The sequence below is a fragment of the Tinamus guttatus genome, unplaced genomic scaffold, assembly GCF_059628265.1.
Source record: "Tinamus guttatus ecotype Peru unplaced genomic scaffold, ASM5962826v1 Tinamus_guttatus_pri_ptg000434l, whole genome shotgun sequence".
Taxonomy (NCBI): domain Eukaryota; kingdom Metazoa; phylum Chordata; class Aves; order Tinamiformes; family Tinamidae; genus Tinamus; species Tinamus guttatus.
In genome coordinates this window covers 208161-228258 of record NW_028288968.1, presented here as the reverse complement: position 1 = coordinate 228258, position 20098 = coordinate 208161, and the positions used below count along the sequence as shown (strand labels likewise).

The window sequence follows — 20098 nt, the reverse complement described above, 5'->3', positions numbered from 1 at the left end:
AGCAAACCCGAGTCCCCAGTGCCACACCAAGGCCACCCGCCATGTCCCTCTTCCATCTCTGCCACCGCGGCCGCCGCCGGGAGGCAAAGGGTTAAAACCTGCCGAAACCAAAAGAACTTCCTCCTCTGGGCAGCGCCGGCCTCCGAATGACGCCGATTTCTGCCGGGCTTTGCCCAAATACGTCCGTTTCCTTCTAAAGAAGGAGGAGGAGGAGGGGAGGAAAAGAGCAGCCCCGGGAGGGGAGTGCGGAGCGAGGAGCCCCGGCGTCCGAGCGCAGCCCAGCCCCCACCCCATGCCGTTCCGCAAAGGTAGGCGTTTTGGGGGGGGAAGAGCCGTTTTGGGGTTGGATGAGAGGGAAAACGGAAGGTTTCGGTGCTAGCGGGGCGTCCATCGCGTTGCGGATGCTCGGCTGTGTCCGGCGGAGCTCAGATTGTCGGGATTAGGGCTCTGCAGGGAGAGAACAAGGGCATGCGGGAATGTCTCGCTCTGGGGCAGTCCTCTGGCTTCAGGGTGCTCTCTGATCTGCAGTGCTACCTCCAAAACATCTCCCTTTCCCCCACATCTCCTGTCGTACCCCTGGGTGGATGGAGCAGTTGCCTCCATCCTCCCCAGGTCACAGCAAAGCAGAGGCCGTGGTGTGACCTCCTGGGCTCCGCATCCCAGCGGGATATCGCAGTGCAGGTTACGGTGGAGAGCAGGGCGGGATGCTCGTGGTGTTGATCAAGGTCGGAAGGAGGTGGGCACGTTGTCTTGGGTGCTACCCCAGGAGAAAAAAAAAAGGTGCATGAGGGAACAAATCTCCAAGGCGTCGGACCGGAGCTGCTCTCCGAGTTTGTGATGGGTTGGATGGGTGGCCCATTGCCTGGAGTTATTTTCACAGGTCCCAGGAAGTTAGGCAGGGAGATGTGTGTTGCTTTTTAAGGCTCAGTGAAGCCTGATGCACTTCACACCCTTGCATCTTGACAGCCCTGCGGGCTGCAGGTCTTGATTTAATTTTAGGCGATAAGTGGATTCATTCAGAGCAGCAGGACAGATGCTACGAGGCGGGGGAGAGGGAGGAAAGCAGAAAGTGCCGTGCTTTTTACTAAACCCTTGGCACTGAGCACGGAGAGCAAGGGGAGGGCCTCACTGAGGGGGCATGACCACATTTCCCTCTCGGCAGTGATCCCAAATAGTAGAAACGATGGTCAGGTCTCCATCACTTGGAACGAGATGATACGAGGATGTATCGCCGTGTAGTCCTGCCCAGCACTACTGAAACTGGGAGGACCTGGTTGTTCTGGCATAGACCCACGCTGCTTCTGGCATCAGCTCTAGATACCCAGGGTAGAGCTGATCTGCAGATTCTTCTGGCCATGCTGCTGGCAATCCAGCCCTGTAGCTGCTGGGACCTCCTCTAGAAGTCCATCCGAAATGCCAGAGCAGTCACAGGAGGGAACAGCTTCCAGGAGCTCTCTGCATCGATTGCAACTCCTCCAAGAAGGCCTGGGGAGGTCCAACATGGCATGGTGGCCAACATGGATGGGTGTTGCCCATCACTTGTGTGTGCATGCTGAGCTCCCTCAAGGATCCCTTCTTCTTGCAGCTGGATCCTGTATGCCTTAGAAAAGGAACTAGAACAGGCCTCAGAGAGCTTCACCTTGTGTGTGTAACCTCTGCAAGGTGGTGTGCAGGGCCTCTGCAAGGCCTGGCCCTGAATTGCCCTCTCCTCCCACGGTGTCGCCGCCGAGCTAAGCGGCTCTGTGAAACGGTGCCCCTGGAGCAGCATCCCCCAGGGCTTCCTAAGCACCATCTTGATGTGGGGTGCAAGGAGGACATTCTTCCTGATGCTCTGGAAAGCTCAGGTAGCCAGAGGCACGAGGAGATCTGGGGACATGGTTTTCTGAGGACCTGAGCTGTCTTTGCAGAGCCCTGTGCGTAGAAACAGAGTATCCCGGGGGTAAATGCAGACAACCTCCATTCTAGGGCTGCTGGCACCATGCATTGCTTTGGCATCCCAGGTCTTCCTAATGAGTCCGCAATAACTCCTCAGCATTTTGGCTCTGTTCTGCATCCTTTCTCTCCAGGCATAGTAGCCAGCTGTGTTGCCCCAGGATCTAACCTTCACATCTGTGAAACTGCTGCTGTTTAGCCAACCTCAAGTACATTTTGCAGTTGAAGACATTAAACAATTACACATTTCTAGCAGGGATGCTGCAGGGCGGCCAAAACTACCAGGCTCTGGACAAGAATTAGTTTCTTACAGCATCAGCTGGGAGAAAGTCCTGTTTTCTGAGTAATGTCATTACTCTGGCAAAGCCCCAGCCGTGGATGCAGCTTTGCAGATGGGAAACACTGTCAACTTTGCACCTAAAACACCCTTAGCCCAGCCTGAAACATATAGTTTAATTACTGCAGCCAAGCGTCTGACAGGAGGAAGACAGGGAGATTACAGGTGATAAGCAGCCAAAATATTTATTGTCAGAGAACAGGATGTTTGTCATCTGTCAGACGACGAGTGAAAACCTATTACCAGCCCTTTTGTGGTCCTGTGGGCTGGGGAGGACCTGGAGATAATGCTGAAAACCACAGAGCAAAGACTGCAATGTGATGCCCATGGCAATTGGCTCCCCAGGGTATGATGCAGCAATTATCAAGTTAGAAAGGGCATGAATGATCAAGGTGCATCCCAGGTGAAAAAAAAAAAAAAAAAAAAGGCATGAGAACAGGGTCAAGTACCTGAGTATATATGAAGGCATAGGTTGGATGTGAACCCTTGGATAGGTGAAGTTTGGATCACTGCTGATCAGGTGAGTGTGTCTGAGCTGCATGATGACACCTGCCTTGCGCTGGGCAAGAAAGGGACCTCCAGGTGCTGAGAAGTGAGAGGGGCAGATTTGGGCCTGTCTGGTGTTAATTTTGCTGGTTAATGGTCTTCTCCGGGACAGCTGAGCAGCATCAAGGTCCCTGGAGTGCTGGTGGGTCTGCAAGGACACAGGCTGCTGTTTGGAGAAGTGGTGGTGCGTGCCATGTTGCTGCAAAGGGGCTCTGCTGACATGGAAATGCACAGGGGTGTTGTGACACCAGTGTCACCCCAGGCAAAACCTGTGGCCATTGAACTTAGATGGGCACGGTGTCTTTGAGGGGTAAATGGGAAGAGCTCGCAACAAGGTGGAGACAAGAAGCCCGGACTTGCCTATCTGCACTGTTTGCTTTGCTGCTCCTTCCCCAGGCTTCGGTGCTGAATGTGTATTTGGGAAGCACCCATGCTACGCAGAGCGGCTGCTGCCTGTCACTGTCCTGCAATGCAAGGACTCGGGTCTCTGGAGGAGACCACAGCTTGCAGGAGTGAATGAGGAAAAAGGGACCTGGGACAAAGCACCTACTGTTGTTCTGGGGCTTCGTGGATGGGTCCGTGCTGTTGCATGTGGTTGAAAACGGAGCTTTGGCCTTTCTCTTCCAGGCTGGTGGTGGGAAATGAAGCTTTGCCTGGTGGTTGCTGCTGAAGAGGTAGATCAAACACCTCTTCCTGGGCTGCAGAGTGACCTGCTTTGTGCCCTTGCATCTATCACTTGGGGTGAGATTCCTCTCGCCTTCCTTAGTCCTCTGCCATGAGGTGTCCAATGGAAAACAGGCACGTAGCTCCTCACAGGCAGCTTTCTTCAAGCTAGCTGTGCTCAGCTGAGATGTCAGCAGCTGCCAAGCATCCCTGAGCTTCCCCTAAGCAAATACTGTTGCGGAGGCAGCTTCTGTCACCGACTTCCAGCCGCGCACAGGGAGGAGCAGCCAAACAGACCTGCCCCGCCGCAATGTGGCTCCTTGTTAGACCTTCTCACCCTCCGTTCGCGGCAGCCGTGGTGCCTTTGGCCCCGTTCCTGCCTGCTGCAGTCAGGGTGGCTTGGCTATTTGTCAGCAGGTGCTTTTTGCACCAGCGTGTGAAGGGAAAGGGCACGGCCGTGCCACGTCTCGGTGCTCTTGGTTCTGCTGCAAGTGCTTCCTGTAAGCCAGGATATCAAGAGATTATCATATTCCCTGCTGGAAACTACCTGTCTTTTCAGGGTGATTCAGGCTAAAGGGAGAGATTTGCCTTTTTGTGGATTTTTTTGATGCTGAAAGCGATAAGTTTATCACTTTTGGCTGTTTTCTGGCTTTCCAAGAAAGCCTTGCAGCCCTGATGGATAAGGACAACCGAAGTGGGGAGCAGGGAGCTACCAGGGGACATCTGCACTCCGGGTCCAGCCTGGTGACGGGACCATGGAGGTGCTTCTGAAGGGTCTGAGGGCTCTTGTGTGCTGGGTTTACATGGCAAGCAGGCACGAGCACAACCCGTGTGTTTTCTCTTCACCGTGCTGTCTGAAGACCAGGCTCAGCATCCATGTTCTTTAGGAGGAGCCAAGCTGCCAGGGCTTGGTCCGTGCGAGCTAGAACAGGTCATCCCTCCACAGATGAGCCCACACACTAGCATGAGCCTGAGCTTCACACCAGGGCACAGATCACACCACTGGTTTACTGCAGGTCACTTCTCAGCTTGGCTCCGAACCATCTCAGGTGCCTTCCCTAGATCTTCTCACCATCAGAAGCCCATGTGGCCAAGGTGACTGCCATGCATAACCCTTTCCTAACACACCCGAGACTATTGAGAAATGAATCTTGTCACGAACGAACTCCAGAGCCTTTCTGGTTCTCCGGGTTGGTCTTATTCCCTTGGCCTCCTTCCTGTTGGCCCTACTTTGATTTGGTGCTTGGGCCCAACTGCAAACTTGCAGTTCCATCTCCATTACTTTTCTTGGAGAAGGAACTTTCTGGAATCATCATCACTTGGCCTACACAAAACACAGACCCAGAAGCAACAGGTTCTTCTCCATGAGAGACCCCGGCTGCTGCAGAATAGGTGGAAATCCAGATAAGCAACTTGCTTCTGATGATTCCCCCAACCAAGTAGAGCCGCGAGAAGGGAAGCACCAACGCGCCGGCTCTGCAGGAGCCCAGCTCCGGAGGCGCTGCCGCAAAATCAGATGACCACGGGATTTTCGTGGAGCTGCGTGGGCGGATTTCCAAGCCAGCAGCTGGCAAGGTGTCACCGCTGCTCACCCGGTGCGTGTACGCGCGCCGGCACACGCACGCACGCTGCCCCCGCCAGCGCTGTATAGGCCCCAGCTTTCCCTATACGTTTCCTATACCCACTCAGAATCTTCCTTGCTGGGTATAAGGCTGTCAAGATAGCGTTTTCTTTGTAACACCCTTTTTTTTCTGTTTCTTTGGACAGAAAGCCGTTCTTGTGCTTTCCCAACATGCTGCAACCAGAATCCTCCCTTATTTTGTGCTCTCCCATGAAGCCCAGCGTGGAAACAGCCCTGCAGTTACCCTCCTCTGGGCTGTCCCGAGTTTGAGCTCCCCCAAAAAGTGTGGGGCCCACAGCGAGACATGTCCTTCCTCAGTGCTGAGCAGCCAGCACTGGCTGGGCCAGAAAATATGACCTCCTGCATTTAAGTAGTGCTAAAACATCCTGGAATGAGGCTTTCAGGCTTTCCTTTTTTTTTTTTTTTTTTTTTTTTTTTTGCAGTCTATGATTTTGTGTGTGTGTGTTGGCATCATGTTGCTGATTCATATTGGGTTGCTGATATTGATTTTGATCTGCCCTTGTTAATCCCTGTTTTTCCCTTCTCCTTCCCATCTCCCTCTCTTCTCCTTCTCTTCTCCTTCTTTTCTCTGCTCTGGCAGATTAACTCTATTGTATGAGGCAGGGGAAACTGAGGCACGGGGAGGTGGAGCACTTTGTTGCAGGAATTTCCTGGCTCCCAGGCCACTGTCCTAAGCAGGAGCTCCAGCTGCTTCATTTTTATGGCTTTTCTTTTTATATCTGCCCTTAGCTCTTTCACTCTGACGTGATGACCGTGGCTGTAGTGCAGAAGGGATCGGAGCTGCTGGGTTCGGTGGCCGGCTCGGTGGCCTCGGGGCTGGTGCCAGCTCTCTCCTGGCCGCTCTTCCCGGCCCGGGGCCAGCTCGGTGAGGGGTCGCTCCGGGTTGTTTTGAGGTCCTGTCGAAAGGACCAACTGGCCCGTCATGACCCGCTGTTCCTGGAGCATCCCCAAGTGCATCCCGATGCCTGGAGACCTTAAAGTGGTGTCATGTGGACCTCAAAATGAAGCCCTAGGAGTAGGACTAGGGTGCCGAGACTCCAGGTGGAAAGAGTTGGAAACCAGGAGGGGTTGGAATTCCAGCCTGTCTTGGGAATAGGTGATTCAAGGGCAGGCTGGTGGCTTTGCTTTAAGAGCTGGTTGGAGGAACATCTCCCTGAAACGGAGACATCCGGGGTGGACATGGCAGGGATGGGGTTAACCAGCTGCCGCGGAAAGGCGAAACCCTTGCAAACAGCTACGTTTTCCCTGAGCCAAAACAGTTCAGTCGCAAACATGTTTTCCTGGCGCAAGGGACGATACAAGAGGCATGAACCTGTTTATTTCTTTCCCGGTGTCCGCTCCAAGCCGGCATGCGGCAGCGGAGACGGCGGCACGGGCCATGCACGCCCGGCTCGCGTGTGCGGGGCTCCCCGTCGGCGCCGGCTCCCGCGGGCGTCCCGCCGTGGCCACGTGCAAGGGACATGGAACAGCTATGGCCCGTGGTGCTGCTTCCGCCGCGGAGGGTTTCCAGGAAAGCCGGGGAACGGCCCAGCTGTAAACAAGGCAGAGGCATCGCGGAGATGGTTTCTTTTGCAAAGCGCCTCAGAAAGAAGTGAAATCGGGTGTCCTCCCCTTCGGCGCCAGGTCGGGACAACTCATTTCCCCCACGATTTGCACTCAGGGGTGCAGGGAATTTTTCTCGCCAGCCTGGAGCGAGCCGGTGTTTTGCAAAGCGGGTGACACGGTGCAACGCGGTGCAATGTGGTCATGCACGGAAGGAAGGCTGCGCAGCCCTGCCCCGGGCTGCAAGAGCGTCTTGCAGCTCCGCAGGGTGCTGGGCACCGCTGTCTGTGCTAAACCTGGCTCCTGATCTCTCCGCAGGGATGTGGGGGCGGATAACGTGCCCTGCTCATGTCTAGCGCATGGGCTCGGAGGCAGGGAGCACGAGCCGGTCTCCTGTTTCGTGCCCGAGGAAGCCTGGGCAGCCCCGTGGCTGGGGGCTGGCCCCAAGTGCTGAGTTATTCCACTCCTAAAAATACCAGCAGGCACCGCTGGGCTGTCCTGTCCAAAGCAGGGGGTAGAGGCTACGCGACTGAGGTGTCATCATCTGTGTTTATTAAAAGCGATCTCGGGCTTCCAGTGTTTGACCCCGCCGAGCAGCCGGTTTCAATGCCAGCGGGTCACTCAGGGACAGAAATCTGAGTCTTTGACATACTTTCGCTCCCCACAGGGGATATTTCGGTGCTAAACTCCCTGCTTAGCAAGGAATTTCTGGCAGGGGGATGTGGTCAAAGCTGAGACTGAGCGGCTTGGGCAGCCCCAGGGCCCATACGATGCTGCCCCGTGTCACCGCTGCGTTGGGGACCATCCAGAAACACAAACCCCTTTGCAAAAAAAAAAAAAAATATATATATATATATATATACACACAAACACACATATATTTATATATATTCCCAATTAAACACATGGGTTCTGCCTGATTGGGGAAAGCTGTGGCTGCCTTTCCTGGTGGTGCCGCCACTGTCCGCACCATGAAGGCCACCTGGCGCATTGGCCACCGTGGGGTTAACTCTTTGCGGTGGCCCTGGCTAACGGCTGGGACAAGAAAAGGCAATGCGGGATGTGGCCGATGCCTGCAGGCATGCGGGTTAGTCACCGTGGTTTTAATTTTGATGACTGACTCCACCTGAATGCAAAATGCTTGGGTGAGGGCAGAGGTCTGCCCCACGTCCATCCGCGCTGCATCTCAGCATGGAATCAGAGGAGCACCAGTGGAGATGGACACGCGGGCACCATGGAGGTGGACCTGTAGGCTGAGCCCACCTCCCCTGGGGCTTCTTCGAGGAGTGAGACTCAAAATTGCAGCCCCTTTGGGGCAAGTGCTGTGAATCCTCCATCAGTGGCAGTGCCAGAGAGACAGCAGCCAAAAGACTGATGTCCCCTCCACTCCATCCTATGGGTTGGGGACAAACCCTGGTCAGATGGCCAACGTCTACTGGCACCTGTGTCACTGACTCACGGCTCTGGTTCTCAGGTCAAGTGACAGCAGCCGCTCTGGGAGGAGACCGGGTTCCTCCCTGGTGCGCTGATCCACGAGGTCTACCCTCGTGATCCCAACCTGAACGCCACGTACTGCCAACGCGCCGCTTTGCTGCTGGCTGTTAAACCCCAGGGCAGAAATGTAAACATTGGGGATGATTTTTTTTTTTCCCAAGGAGCCACTAGCAGCTTGTCATTGTGGGTTAGAAAATGCAAATGCATTTGAGAAAATATGTTGGCAGCATGCTGCCCGCTTTGTTTCAGCTTGTCCTGGAATTCCAGAGAAAGTTCCCACTAGTATTTCTTTCATGTCTGATTGGAAAATATTATTAAAAATAAAGAAACAAAATTGTTCATATTCTTGCACAATTTTACCTTTTTTTTTTCTCCAGCCACATCTCTGTTGCATGGAAAAGATTAAATGAAATGCACAAATTAAAAACATCTAAGAATCAGATACATGGAAATCTTTGCCTCATCTGCATAAAAGTTTTAAGAGAATCCTGATAAGGAAACCTGGTTACTTAACTTCTGCATTCCTGCAGCCTGTGTGATTTGGTTCTAGTGATTTGGCTCCAAAAATTGGTTAGAAGAGTTCCTAGGAAAAACATAAGATCCAAAAGGCCAGCTTTGACTGTAGGGAGCTCCAGCAAGACATACTGAAACTCAGACTGACTCACGTATCTAAAAAAGACCTGCTTGATATGTATCTGTAGTGTGAAGGGCAGATCCTGAGTAGAGCAGAGGCCTCCTGCTCAGGAGAATTCAGGAGTCTCTGCCATCTCACCATGGTAGCTCAGCTTGCTGGTTCTTGGACATTTTTTGGTAGTTGTGGACCTTCCTATTTCACATTTCTCTTGACTAGGAGCTTTCTCTTCCAGTTCCCTTTCACAAGATGTCTTAAAAGCAGACCCTGCAGCTCTAAAGTGTAAGACCACGCTGCAGGAGAGTCAGGACATTGGGACATCACGTCTTGATGCCTTACGGTTTCCACCAGCGGGATGGAGAGATGAACGCCCTGAGAGGCCAACGAAGGGCACAGCTCAAGCCTAGAAGTGGCGTTGTGGCTGGGAGTGGTTCTTCCTGACTGGGGCTGTGTGGGATAGCGTTGGGCAATCCTCATCTGCCCTTGCCCGTGTCGTCCCAGCCCTGTGAGGAAGCAGAGACAAGCAGGTTGTTGATGCAGCCGACGTGCTCGGGAGCACGCGGAGGTATCACCAGTACGGCGCGTTGTGTCACTGTATGAGCTTTCAAAACGCCACCGCTCATCCATGATTTCCCCGTTCTCGCTGCATCGGATCGTGTTTTCAGGAGCAAGGGATTTTGTTTCAGTTCACCGGGCAGCTGGAATGCACTGAGATTTGTGTCACGCCGAGGTGGACATAGTGTTAAGGTCTCCTTCCATGGCAGGCTAGGGATATTTCCCGGATGCTAGCCCACAGCCAACATCCATGACAGCACAGGCGAATCCCGCTGGAAGTGCCTGTTTCTTTCCATGGATTGTAGAAGTGGCCAAAGGTGACCAACTTCATGTAGATACCTAAACAGAAGTGTTGTGACTGCTCAGCATCTTGGAGGCGCCCAGATGGTACACGTGGTCCCAAGATACTGTGGGTTTTACCACCTCCTGATCTAAAGCACTGCTGTCAGGAGCCATACCGACATTAGAAGAGATTGATGGCAGGCATAAAAAATATATCCCTTTTCCTAGGCTAGGATTAACCTGTGCTGCGTCTGAGCCCCTCCTCTCTTGGTCAGCAGAAATACAAACCAAGGCTGGACACCATCCTGTGCCAACGTGCTGTAGGAGACCCTGCTTGAGTTGGACGAGATGATCTCCTGGGGTCCTTTCCAACCTCAACCCTTCGGTGAGGCTTCCTCTCGCTCCTCTCCATCCCTTACCCCAGCTGCCCCCAGGCTCACCGAGACCTTTGCAGAGCACTTGGTGTTGTCACAGGCCCTTTCATTGCTTCCAAGCATCCCCTGCATGTCCTGGGTAACTGGCCTAATGACATCATCACAGGCTGTTATTTAGATGGTCGCCACGGTAACACCAAGGTTGTCACTTGTTGCATCACAGGGTGAATCAGGCCCAGCAGGAGAAGCTGAAGCTTTTGCCATTGTTGGATTTAATGCTCTGAAATGATAACGATCTGGGTACTTAATGGAAAAGCAGGTGTAAATGAGGCATTGGGAAACACCCCAGGTTCCAAGGCCAGGGTAATAACAGGCTGTGATTTCCGCTTCTGCTACATCAGCTACACCCAGACGGGAGGCCTGGGGGGCTCCCAATACACTGGGGAAAAATAAAACAACCCTGAAAGATTGGGCACCACCTTTAAAATGACCCAAACAACCCTGGACTGCGGACAGAGGAGGGCTGGGGTGTTAATTCCTTAGTGCAAATTTTGGACCTGCTGCAGCACAAGCTGCATTGGGATCAGGTGCACGTGCCTGCATTTTGGAAGCTCTGCATGGAGAAGGCAGGATGGTTTCACACACCAATTCGGTGCTAGTCAGGTAATATCTGATCTGGCACAGGTTCTGCTGGGGTAGAGTAACCCTATAAATATATATATATTTATATATTTTTTCAAACCAGTAGCCTTTTTTTTTTTTTTTTTACCAGATTGTGTCAGGTGATTGTGGCATCGCAATTAGGGACTAGATAACCTAAAATCAAATTTATCATGTTGGGGAATTACCACCTCAAATTGTACGAATTCAGTAGCAAGGATTTCAGTCGTTGCAACCAGACCTTACTTCAAGCAGAAATGGTATCAGATTCCCAAGCCTGGAGTATTCCCACTCTCTTCCACCTATTTGCCATCTACGCTACACATCTATACCACTTCTAAAAACCTCTCTTTCCTCCTCCACCCCATGTTGCTGGGTATCTTCATGGCATGGCACTTTGTTGGGTGATTTGGTCTTGTAAGGCCAGGAGTTTTTGGAACCATTGCACACACATCCTTGCAGACGTGCCCATGTTGAGAAACGTCCCCGTTCCAGGAGACACTGTGGTCTCAGAACCTTGTTTCTGACTTTTCTCTGCAAGAATTACAGGGAAGTTCCAAAGCCCAGTGCTGAATTGCTCAGACAGCGTCCCACAAGACATGCCTCATCGACCGACCATGGGGACATGCTATTGGCATCCCTGTGGTTTCTGTGAGACCAGGGCAGCCTGTCAGGTGGAGTTGGAAGAGCAGCAATGAACGGTTGCATCTCTGATTTTCTGGTTAGGCAAGACAGATACAGGCATCAGAGGTGCAACTCGAATCACGTACAGAGAGTGGTGGACACACATGGAAGTGCAGGGCTTGCAGAGACGTGAATTACTTTTCATCTCCTTCAGACCAGATAATCCTCCTCTCTGCTCTCTGGGGATGTCCAAACACAACCCTCCTAACCTTCTTGACCAAACTCCTAACCTTCTTGAAATCTATTGCAAAACTCCCGGTGACATCAGTGACACCAATATTTCCTCAACCAGCTTGCTTTTGGAGCTCCCTGAAGGCTATTAGCCACAGTTTGAAGATAGTGATGATACCATCTGCTTCGGAAGCCACAGGGAAACCTTCCTATCTGTTTGCCTGGACTTTTAATTACGAACGAAGGTTTGGGAGGCTCCTTTGGGGCTCTCTTGCTGCTGGAGGCCCATCTTGCATCCCCACTCTTTGCCATTGCACCATGTAGCATGGGTCTTCCCACGTACCGTGAGGCCCTTCCAAGATTTGGCCACAGTCTGCAGCACCCACTGCTCTCCAGGAACCCCTGAGGGATCCCAGGGCATTTTTAGTTCTAACAGGGAGAACTGCAGTTAAATCCAACTCCCGTCCTTCCTTCCCTCTCCCACCTAATTGTCATGGCCAGACACGCAGGCAACGCATCTGTCTCTCCTGCTTCTCCAATCCACCTCTAGCACTGTCATTCCCTTCATTGTAACCAAAGGTCTTTAGCTAAGGCACAAATCCAGCAGCTTGGAATATTTCTGGGTGCTTTTTTTCTGTTTTTAGCAGCTCCTTTGAGCTGCTGAGTTGACTTGCTCCTACGCTGCTGCAGAATGTGTTTTATCTGCCACATATTGGGCGCTCCTGAGTAGCTCCTTTTCCAAGGCTACTGAAGCCGATCCGCTTGTTCTGCATCCCTTGCTGTGTCTTGTGTCAGCACAGGTCCCTCCACCAACGCTATTCCCATCCTTAGCGCCACTTTCCTCCCCATGGATTCCAAGGAGATTTCCAAAGCCTCTTGCACTACATAGGGTGCTAACCAGGCTTAAACCCCATGTTCTTCTGAAATAAAAAATAAAATGTTTGCTGTTAAGGAAAAGCTAGCAGAGCTGGCTTTTGGCAGTAGGAAGATGTTTGCTAAGCGCATCAGGTCCAATTACCACGCGCGACGTTTGCGAACGCGGACGATCTGTCCCCGGTGCCAGGAACCGAGCGGGGGGATTTCCTCCAGCGTTTGCACCCGCGTCCCAGTGGCTCCGAGCACCCGATGTCCCCGTCCGTCTGCCGCTCATCCCGTCTTGGAGGCGAGGACAAGCCGTCCGGCGCGGGGCGGGAGAGAAACCGGAGAGGGTAAGAGGAGAAGCCGCAGCCGCTCAGCGCCCGACGCGCAGAGTCTGTGCGCCCTAAAGCCACCCGATGTGCTGCCAGACAGAGCCGCTCTCCCATGTTTTATTTACCCTCCTATTGCACTTCCCGCTCCGGGACAGTTTCACATGCGCAAATACCCAGCGGATCGAGAACAGCAGCTGTCCCAAGCCTGATCCGAAAACACTCTGGCATCTGCGGGCGAGCAGCTCTGCTTCCTCGCTGGCCTTTCCAAAGTCCTGGCTTCTCCTTGTGGACAATTTGCTCCATTTCCCCAGGGCCCCGTTGAGTCTTTTTGCCTTTTTGGTGTTTTTTGGAAGTGCAAAGAGATGAACAGACTTTCAAATATGCACAGAAATACCCCTCCATCACCCCATGCAAATAGTTTGCTCTGTTGCAATAGTTAGTATACATACATATATATACATATACTATACATAAATATATATATTTATTTATAGTGTGTGTTGCAATGCAGTTATTGCAGGAGGGAGACTTTGAGTAGCTGCTAGGTGGTTTTTGCAACCTGCCCACGTACCTTGTGCTTCTGAGGCCACATCATAAGGAAAGGATCCCCAGTTTCCCCTCCTGGATGGCAGGACATGGTGGTGTATGTGATTTGTGCTTTAGAGGGAAAAAAAGATTAAAAATAGAACAGGTGGGCCATGATTCATTTGGAGCCCACACTATCATCTGGAGCCCGTGTTGCTGTTCCCTGTATGTGTTGATGCCAATTTAGCTTTTTTGTTTTATATATAGGGAACTGGGTTTTTTACAGAGCAAGAATTAACAAAAATATATATATAAATAAAATATATATTAAAAAAATGCGCCCAGCACTGTCCTGCCCGCCAGACAATCCTGCTGCTGCCGGGAAAGTGCCTAATAAATAGTAATGAGCTTCCTCGCCGCGACCTCCCTCGCAGCAGCCGGGGGCTCGTGCAAATCAGGCCACTTAATGCAGGAGCCGGAGTGCGGCCTCGCTTCACGCTCCAGTTACTTGGGCGTTTGGAGCCACAGATTAGCTGGGTGGATCTAATTCGAAGCGACGGTGAATTTAATTTGGTGAATTTAATTCGAGTTTCACTTTCGTATTCAGAAAGGGGAGTGGGGGGCAGGGGGAGGAATCTTCTAGGCAGCTGCGGAGCCTTCCGAGAAAATTTGCGGAGACGAGGAGGGAAAGGGAGTGAATGCTGCACGCGATGCCCCACGGCCTGAACCTCCCCTCCTCTCCTTGCGTTCCTAAAAGTGGGGACTGAATACCCGGGAAATCCAGTGGGAGCCGATCCAGGCCGATGCATTTGCCTGTCATCCGCTGCCTTTGGAGGTGGCATCCATAAAGCAGCGCCTGGAGCTGACTGGGCTCCTGTAGGCAAAATCTGGCGTCCCAAATCTATCGAGCGCACAGAGGGAAGTCTTTGCCTGTCTGCTAAAATACATTCTGCGCCACAAACACCATCGCGGTCCATAAGGAGCCGTATTTGGCGTCTAGCGGGTTGATCCCCCCCCTCCACTCTCACCCACTTCCTCTCCTGTCATCTGCGAAATCCTCCCCAGCTCCCTCCTTTCTGCTGGTGAATATAAATTTCCCTGTGTAGGAAGGATCATGTAGTTTTTTTTTCACTCCCATCCATGTGGGCTCCCTATAAGGATATATAGCCAAACGCACGTTCTCTCCAGCTCTGTTATAAAAATAGGACCCTTTGCTTCGAAGGGTGGGAGAACCCCCCACGCAAGCGAATGTATGAAGGGTCCAAGAGGCTCCTCAGCATCACTTCGCTTTTCCAGCTGCATCTTTTCCATTCCGTTCAGCCTTAGAGGGGGGCCAAGGGGCATCGCGGGGACCACGATTTTGGGGAGAAAGTTTTTTTTTTTTTTTTTTTTTTTTTTCCTGTCGCTGCGGGCAGGGAGCTCCCAGCGCTCGCAGCGCCGGCCGGGCTTGCGCGGCCGCGGAGCGGCGCGGAGGCGGCGCGGGCATCCCCGGCGTGGGGGAGGAGGGCCCCGGCCATGTGCGACGTGAGCGACGTGCCGGAGCGCTGCCCACCCGCCTCCTCCTCCTGCCTCCTCCTCCTTGCACCGAGCCTGGAAAAAAAAAAAAAAAAGAGGGAAAAAAAAGCAAGCGGGGGGTGGGAAGCCGCGTTGGCCCCCTCCTTCATCACTTTTTTTTTTTTTTTTTTTACGGTATTTTTAATGTAAGGGGTGTGCGTGGGGGGTGCTGCACGCGGCTCGCCGAGCATCGCGCCGGGGAGGGCTCCGTGTCGCGTCCCCCCGGCCCGGCCCGGCCCGGCGCGGCCCCGCGGGGACACAAAGGCGGCTCCTTTGTCGCCGCTGCAGTGCGGGCGGCGGGCGGCAGGCGGCAGCGCGGCCCCGCCGCCCCCCCGCGCCCCCGCCCCCGGGGCGGGCGGCACCGCAGCCCGGCCCGGCCCGGCCCGGCCCGGCCGCCTAGAAATAGGGCGGCCGCGCCGGGTGCCGGCGCATTGCGAGGCGGCGAGCGGGCAGCGCGGCCTCCCGCGTGCTGCAATCCCCATTTCCCCCTTTTTTTATTATTACTACTCTCTCTTTTTTTTTTTTTTCCTCTTCATCCGCATATTAGCGGCGCTGCTCGCCTTCCGCCTTCTTCTTCTCGTCCTTCTTCTTTTTTCCCCCGCCCCGGGACTTAGCGGCGACACTTTCTTGATTTATTTCCCCCTCCTGCCGGCTTTGTGCCCTGCGAGCCGCGCAAGGAAAGCGCCGGGCGAGGCGGCCCCAGCCGCGGCGACTGCAACAAAAAAGCATCTTTTTTTTCCTCTCCTCTTCCTTTTTATTATTTTTTTCCTCCTTCCCCTCCCTCCTCTCGTTTTTTTCCTCCTCCCCCATCCCTCTCGCCCCGTACAAAGGCAGCAAGGTGGCCTCGCAGCGCAAAAAGAGCTTTGTTTTAAAAATGCCCATGGAGTTGACGCAGAGCCGCATCCAGAAGATCTGGCTGCCCAATGACAACCGGCCGGCCCTGCCCCGACGTTGTGAGTAGGGGATAAACGTGGGGGTCCTGGGGTGCTCTGTATTGCCTGGGGGGGCTGCTGCTTCATTTCCATTATTAAGTATTCCCCTTGGAAAAATAATAGATTTGCATCAGTGGCTTTTTGTTCCCCCCTCGCTCCAGCATCCTCCCTGCCGGTGCCGGGAGCGCTGCGGAAGGCGCCCGGCTCTGCGGATGCCGCCCACCTGCCTCCATCCCTGGCCGGACCAGCGGATGCCGAGCTGCAGAGTTGGGGCCTGACCTCAATTCCTCCCCCGCTGCTGCTTTTCCAGCCCACCCTCGTGCATCCGGGATTAAAGAGGCATGAGGCGGCTTGTTCACCTTGGCCCCGGGTAGTGACTCGGGCTGGGATTTGCTGAGGTGACCGGAGCTTTCCGGTGACTTTGGGAACGGGCCAGCTTGGGGCACCACCAAAATCTCCTGCCAAACTGCTGGCCGGCTCCTGCTCTCCTCAGCCACGCTGCGCTTGGGATGGGATGGGAAGCAGGTGGAAGGGAGCCAGACGGCACAAAAAATAAAGTGCAGGCAGCATCCTGGTCTTGTAAACCAACCTCTGTGCTTAAAAATAAATAGAGGCAAATGCTTGGATTATCCAGGTGTTACCGAAATACAAATTGTGAATCCCAACACGACTGTAAAGCCCAAGAGCCGGTGCTTTTAACTCGCCCAGCACCCAAACTGACAGGCTGCCAGTTGTGCAGCTCCAGACAGTTCTCCCTATAAAGCATCGCAGGAATCCTTGCAGGTTTTTTGGAAATCCTAGATTCCAGATTGCCATCTGGAAATGGATGGAAGCTGCTTGGGCAGTTCGAATCACTCTTTCCAGTGCTCTTATTTAACAGGCAACTGTGTTTTAAAAGTCACTTAGGACCTTTGCTTCCCTGGGCGAGAAAAGTTTCCACCTTGAGGAGGGGGGAAATTTAAAAATAATAATTAAAAAATAGATCCTGGCTGTTGGCTCCATTAAGGTGCCAGCGTGCGAGATGTACCGCGGTTGTCACCCGATGGCCGTGGGTGACATGGGCAGCCAGAGCTCTGCGCTGATCCCGCGTGGATGCGCAGCATGAGCCGCATCGGAAAGGGCTGAACATCTGGGCTGCCCCAGGGCTCTGCTTTCAGCGGGGTATGATGTCTCCTGGCTGGGGGAGCTGCCGTAATGCTTTGCAGCTGTATCTGTTTGATCTGATTTTTACTTATTTATTTATTTTTTCCTGGACCATGCTGCGTAGAGACAGTTTTGAAAGGAATCCCTCACGAGCGTAGCCCTTACTGCTGTTTTTTAGCTACTTTATCCGCCTGGTTCTTGACCACGGGGTCACTTAGGGGAGAACTCCCCCTTGCAAGAGAGACTGTCATGGCTTAACCTATAGAGCCCCGGGGGGTGGTTAATACCCTCGCGTGGCTCCTAATTAATTCCTGTGGGGTGGAATGAGTTGTGTGGGGCCTCATTTATTGCCATCCTGTATCGTCGTGCCGTCAGCGTTTTCAGTTCTCTAAAATTTGGAGCAGGTTTCCCGGAGCTGATCTTAACTAGCGGCTACGAGATGTCACGGTGGCACCGCGGTGGCAGCGAGCGCACGACGGGGATGCCATGTGGAGCCTTGAGCCGGGTGCCATCGGATGCCGTCGTCCAGGCTTTTAGCCGGCGGTCCATTGAATTCCCGCCGGGCTGCACGTCGCTCACGTAGGGGCCGCGAAGTCGAGTTGTTTTATGGGCAGAGCCCTTCTCTGGGACGAGGGGAGGGGGCTGGCGCCGTAGGAGGGATGGTGCTGGAGGAAAAGTTCCGGCTGCCTCTTGCGCTCCGAATTGGCTAGGAAAAGACTAAGATTATTGCAGGACTCATCCTAACGCATCCTTCAAGTGAATGGTAAAAATGATGAGAGTGAGGAAGCGCACGCTTTACCTAACTTGGCTTTTCTAGAGGCAAATTTGCTCCTCTTTTCTCTCCATGCTGCGCAGATCCGGAGCAGCATGCACATCTTTCCGCAGCTAGGAATGATGAGCTGCTCCTGGCCGCGTCTTTGGAGCATCCTCCCTGACCTTGCCCTGCGCGGACAGATGTCAGTGACGGGGAATGAATGTGCATTGAAATCCTGGAATCCCTTCCAAAGGATGGGATGAATCGGGGCTTTGTGCAGCGCTCGGAGCCGAGCGCCGGCTCCTGTTTCATCCCTGCTGCGAGGTTTGCAGGAGCGCGGCGGCGGGGAGCAGGCGGACGCGGTTTTGGGTGCGGGTGGCTCGTCTTGCCCGGGAGCCCTTCCCTGCTCCGACGCTCCTCAGCACAAATCCGGGAACTTTTCTCTGTGTACTGGCAGCTGGGGCAGGAGTTTTTTGTCCTCTGTGCAGCTATTCCTCCCTTTTTTATACATATTTTTCCTTCTTTCTTCCTTATTTAATACTTCATGGTTCTGTGGTGCAGAAAAGACTGGTAGCTGGTGTTGGTTGAGGATGGGAGCAACGGTCCAGCCTACGCAGGGAGGAGGAGAATTTTCTCTCCGGGGGTGTCACAATCCTCGTGGCATCCTGGCATGCAGAATAGATGCTTGTCCCCAAAGTCAGTGGGAGCTTCCCTGGGCTTTTGGGGACTTTTTTGAGGAATGCTTGATATTTAATGCACGAAACAACGAAGCTTCATTCGTTCGTTTTCTCATCTCTTGCCTGCCAAGGAACAGCGGACGAGTGGCTTTATCGTGGACCCTGTTGCCCTAACTCCTTGTAGCCCAAGTTTGGCTTCTCCGGTTGCTGCTGGCATCCTCCCTTAGGAGAGAGGGAAGTTCCTTGTCCTCATGGGCTTGGCAAAGTCTCTTTGCCCTCTGTTCCTTCCACAGCGGTTTTGGGGGTCTTGGGGCTGGCTGGAGCCGTGGCCGGGTGAGAAGCACCCGGGAAGGATTCCCAACACGTGGCACCGGCAGCATGGAGGGTGTTTCTCTAATCCAAATACCATCAGATGTCATTAAGATCTGTCACATCTGAAGCACTTGGCGCCCGCTTCCCAGCAACGTGACAGTTCTGGCTCCGCTGCTGAGAATATCCCGGGATACAGGAACTGGGCAGGGGAGTGGGGTAGGAAAATTCCCGGATTGATCCGTTTGGCAATTTTCTTTGAACTGAAGGACTGAATTCATTTCCTAAAGGATTTTTTGGGGGTAGCAGTGATTTGCCTGGGCAACCTGGAAACAAATTTGTTTGCTTTTTGGCTGTGCAACTGGGTCAAACAGGAGTGGAGTTTCTCTTTAACTTGCCATGTCATCATTGAACTGATGGCTCTGTGTGTGTATGTGTGTGTGTATATACACACACATATTTTTTATATATATATATATATACACACACATATATATATATAATTTATTTATTTTCTCCCAGCTATTTGTTACAGGATCCTCTTTAATCTAGAGGCAGGGCCAGGGTGGGTGGGGGTGGAAAAAAGCTTAAATCAGATTTAGACAAAAAAAAAAAAGATAAGTTGGTTTTATGTACCTACTTTTAAAAGTTCATGGTTCTGCAGCTCACTAATGGTGTTGTGGACCTGTATGTCCTCAGAAAAGTGGTTGGTTGCATTTGCTTATGCATTAGCTTGAGAGCTAGGAAAGGTTTTTGAAAATTGTTCCCTGAGGATTAAGTTCTCAACTTTACAAAGGGCAATGCAGGCCTTATCTTTTTTATTTTATTTTTTTAATTGAAATTGGCTAAACTGTGTGAACAAGAGGTTGCATTGGCCTTGATTTTTTTTCAAATGGAGAAACTGAGGTGCAGTGGTTCTTCAAAGACAGTTGGGTTCTTACCCATGTTTCAGCTATCAGAGAGTCCTCCTTTTGCCTTAGCTTCCAGTCTGTGACTTCCACGGCTGGCCTAAGTGGCCCCAGGATCAATGTGATTTAGTGCCTCGATGCTAAGTGGCCACAGAGCTGATGATTGTCATCCATCCCTGTTGCGACACGTTCATTCAGCTACTACCGTTGCAAAAATGAGTTGGTGGGTTCACCCGCCTGGTTGTGATGCACATGAGCAGCGCTTGTTTTTTCCCCAGCTTTCCCACTTGGATCAACAGCAAGTGCTTTGCAGGATTGATGCAAGATGAACTGGTGGATTGGTGGCCATTCGTGTTGTTTTCTCCTCTTTCTCATAGCCTGTGGGCCGCAGCTTGCCAACTCGCCCACCGTGATAGTGATGGTTGGCCTCCCAGCCCGTGGGAAGACCTACATCTCCAAGAAGCTGACTCGCTACCTCAACTGGATTGGTGTCCCCACGAAAGGTGAGGCCTTTGGAGCAGCCAGGGGGCAGTTTTACAAAGCTCATGCTGGCCAGGTGTCCATGTCCTCATGTCCCACCTGCTGCAGCAGAT

General features: G+C 52.8%; 1 protein-coding gene across 7 annotated transcripts in view; it reads left to right on the top strand.

The window, feature by feature from the left end:
* Positions 1–259: 259 nt before the first annotated feature.
* The window catches only part of PFKFB3 (6-phosphofructo-2-kinase/fructose-2,6-biphosphatase 3), a 32925-nt gene continuing 13086 nt past the window's right edge, over positions 260–20098 (top strand). For 3 of the 7 annotated variants that reach the window (XM_088531806.1, XM_088531800.1, XM_088531801.1), the window contains exons 1-3: positions 261–308; positions 15613–15735; positions 19883–20008. In XM_088531806.1, the coding sequence (XP_088387932.1) occupies positions 293–308; positions 15613–15735; positions 19883–20008 (265 nt within the window). In that variant the 5' untranslated portion in view covers positions 261–292. Of the gene's footprint in view, positions 309–15612; positions 15736–19882; positions 20009–20098 lie in introns of all 7 variants that reach the window. The other 4 variants (XM_088531803.1, XM_010228763.2, XM_088531805.1 and 1 more) reach the window with 3 other exon arrangements.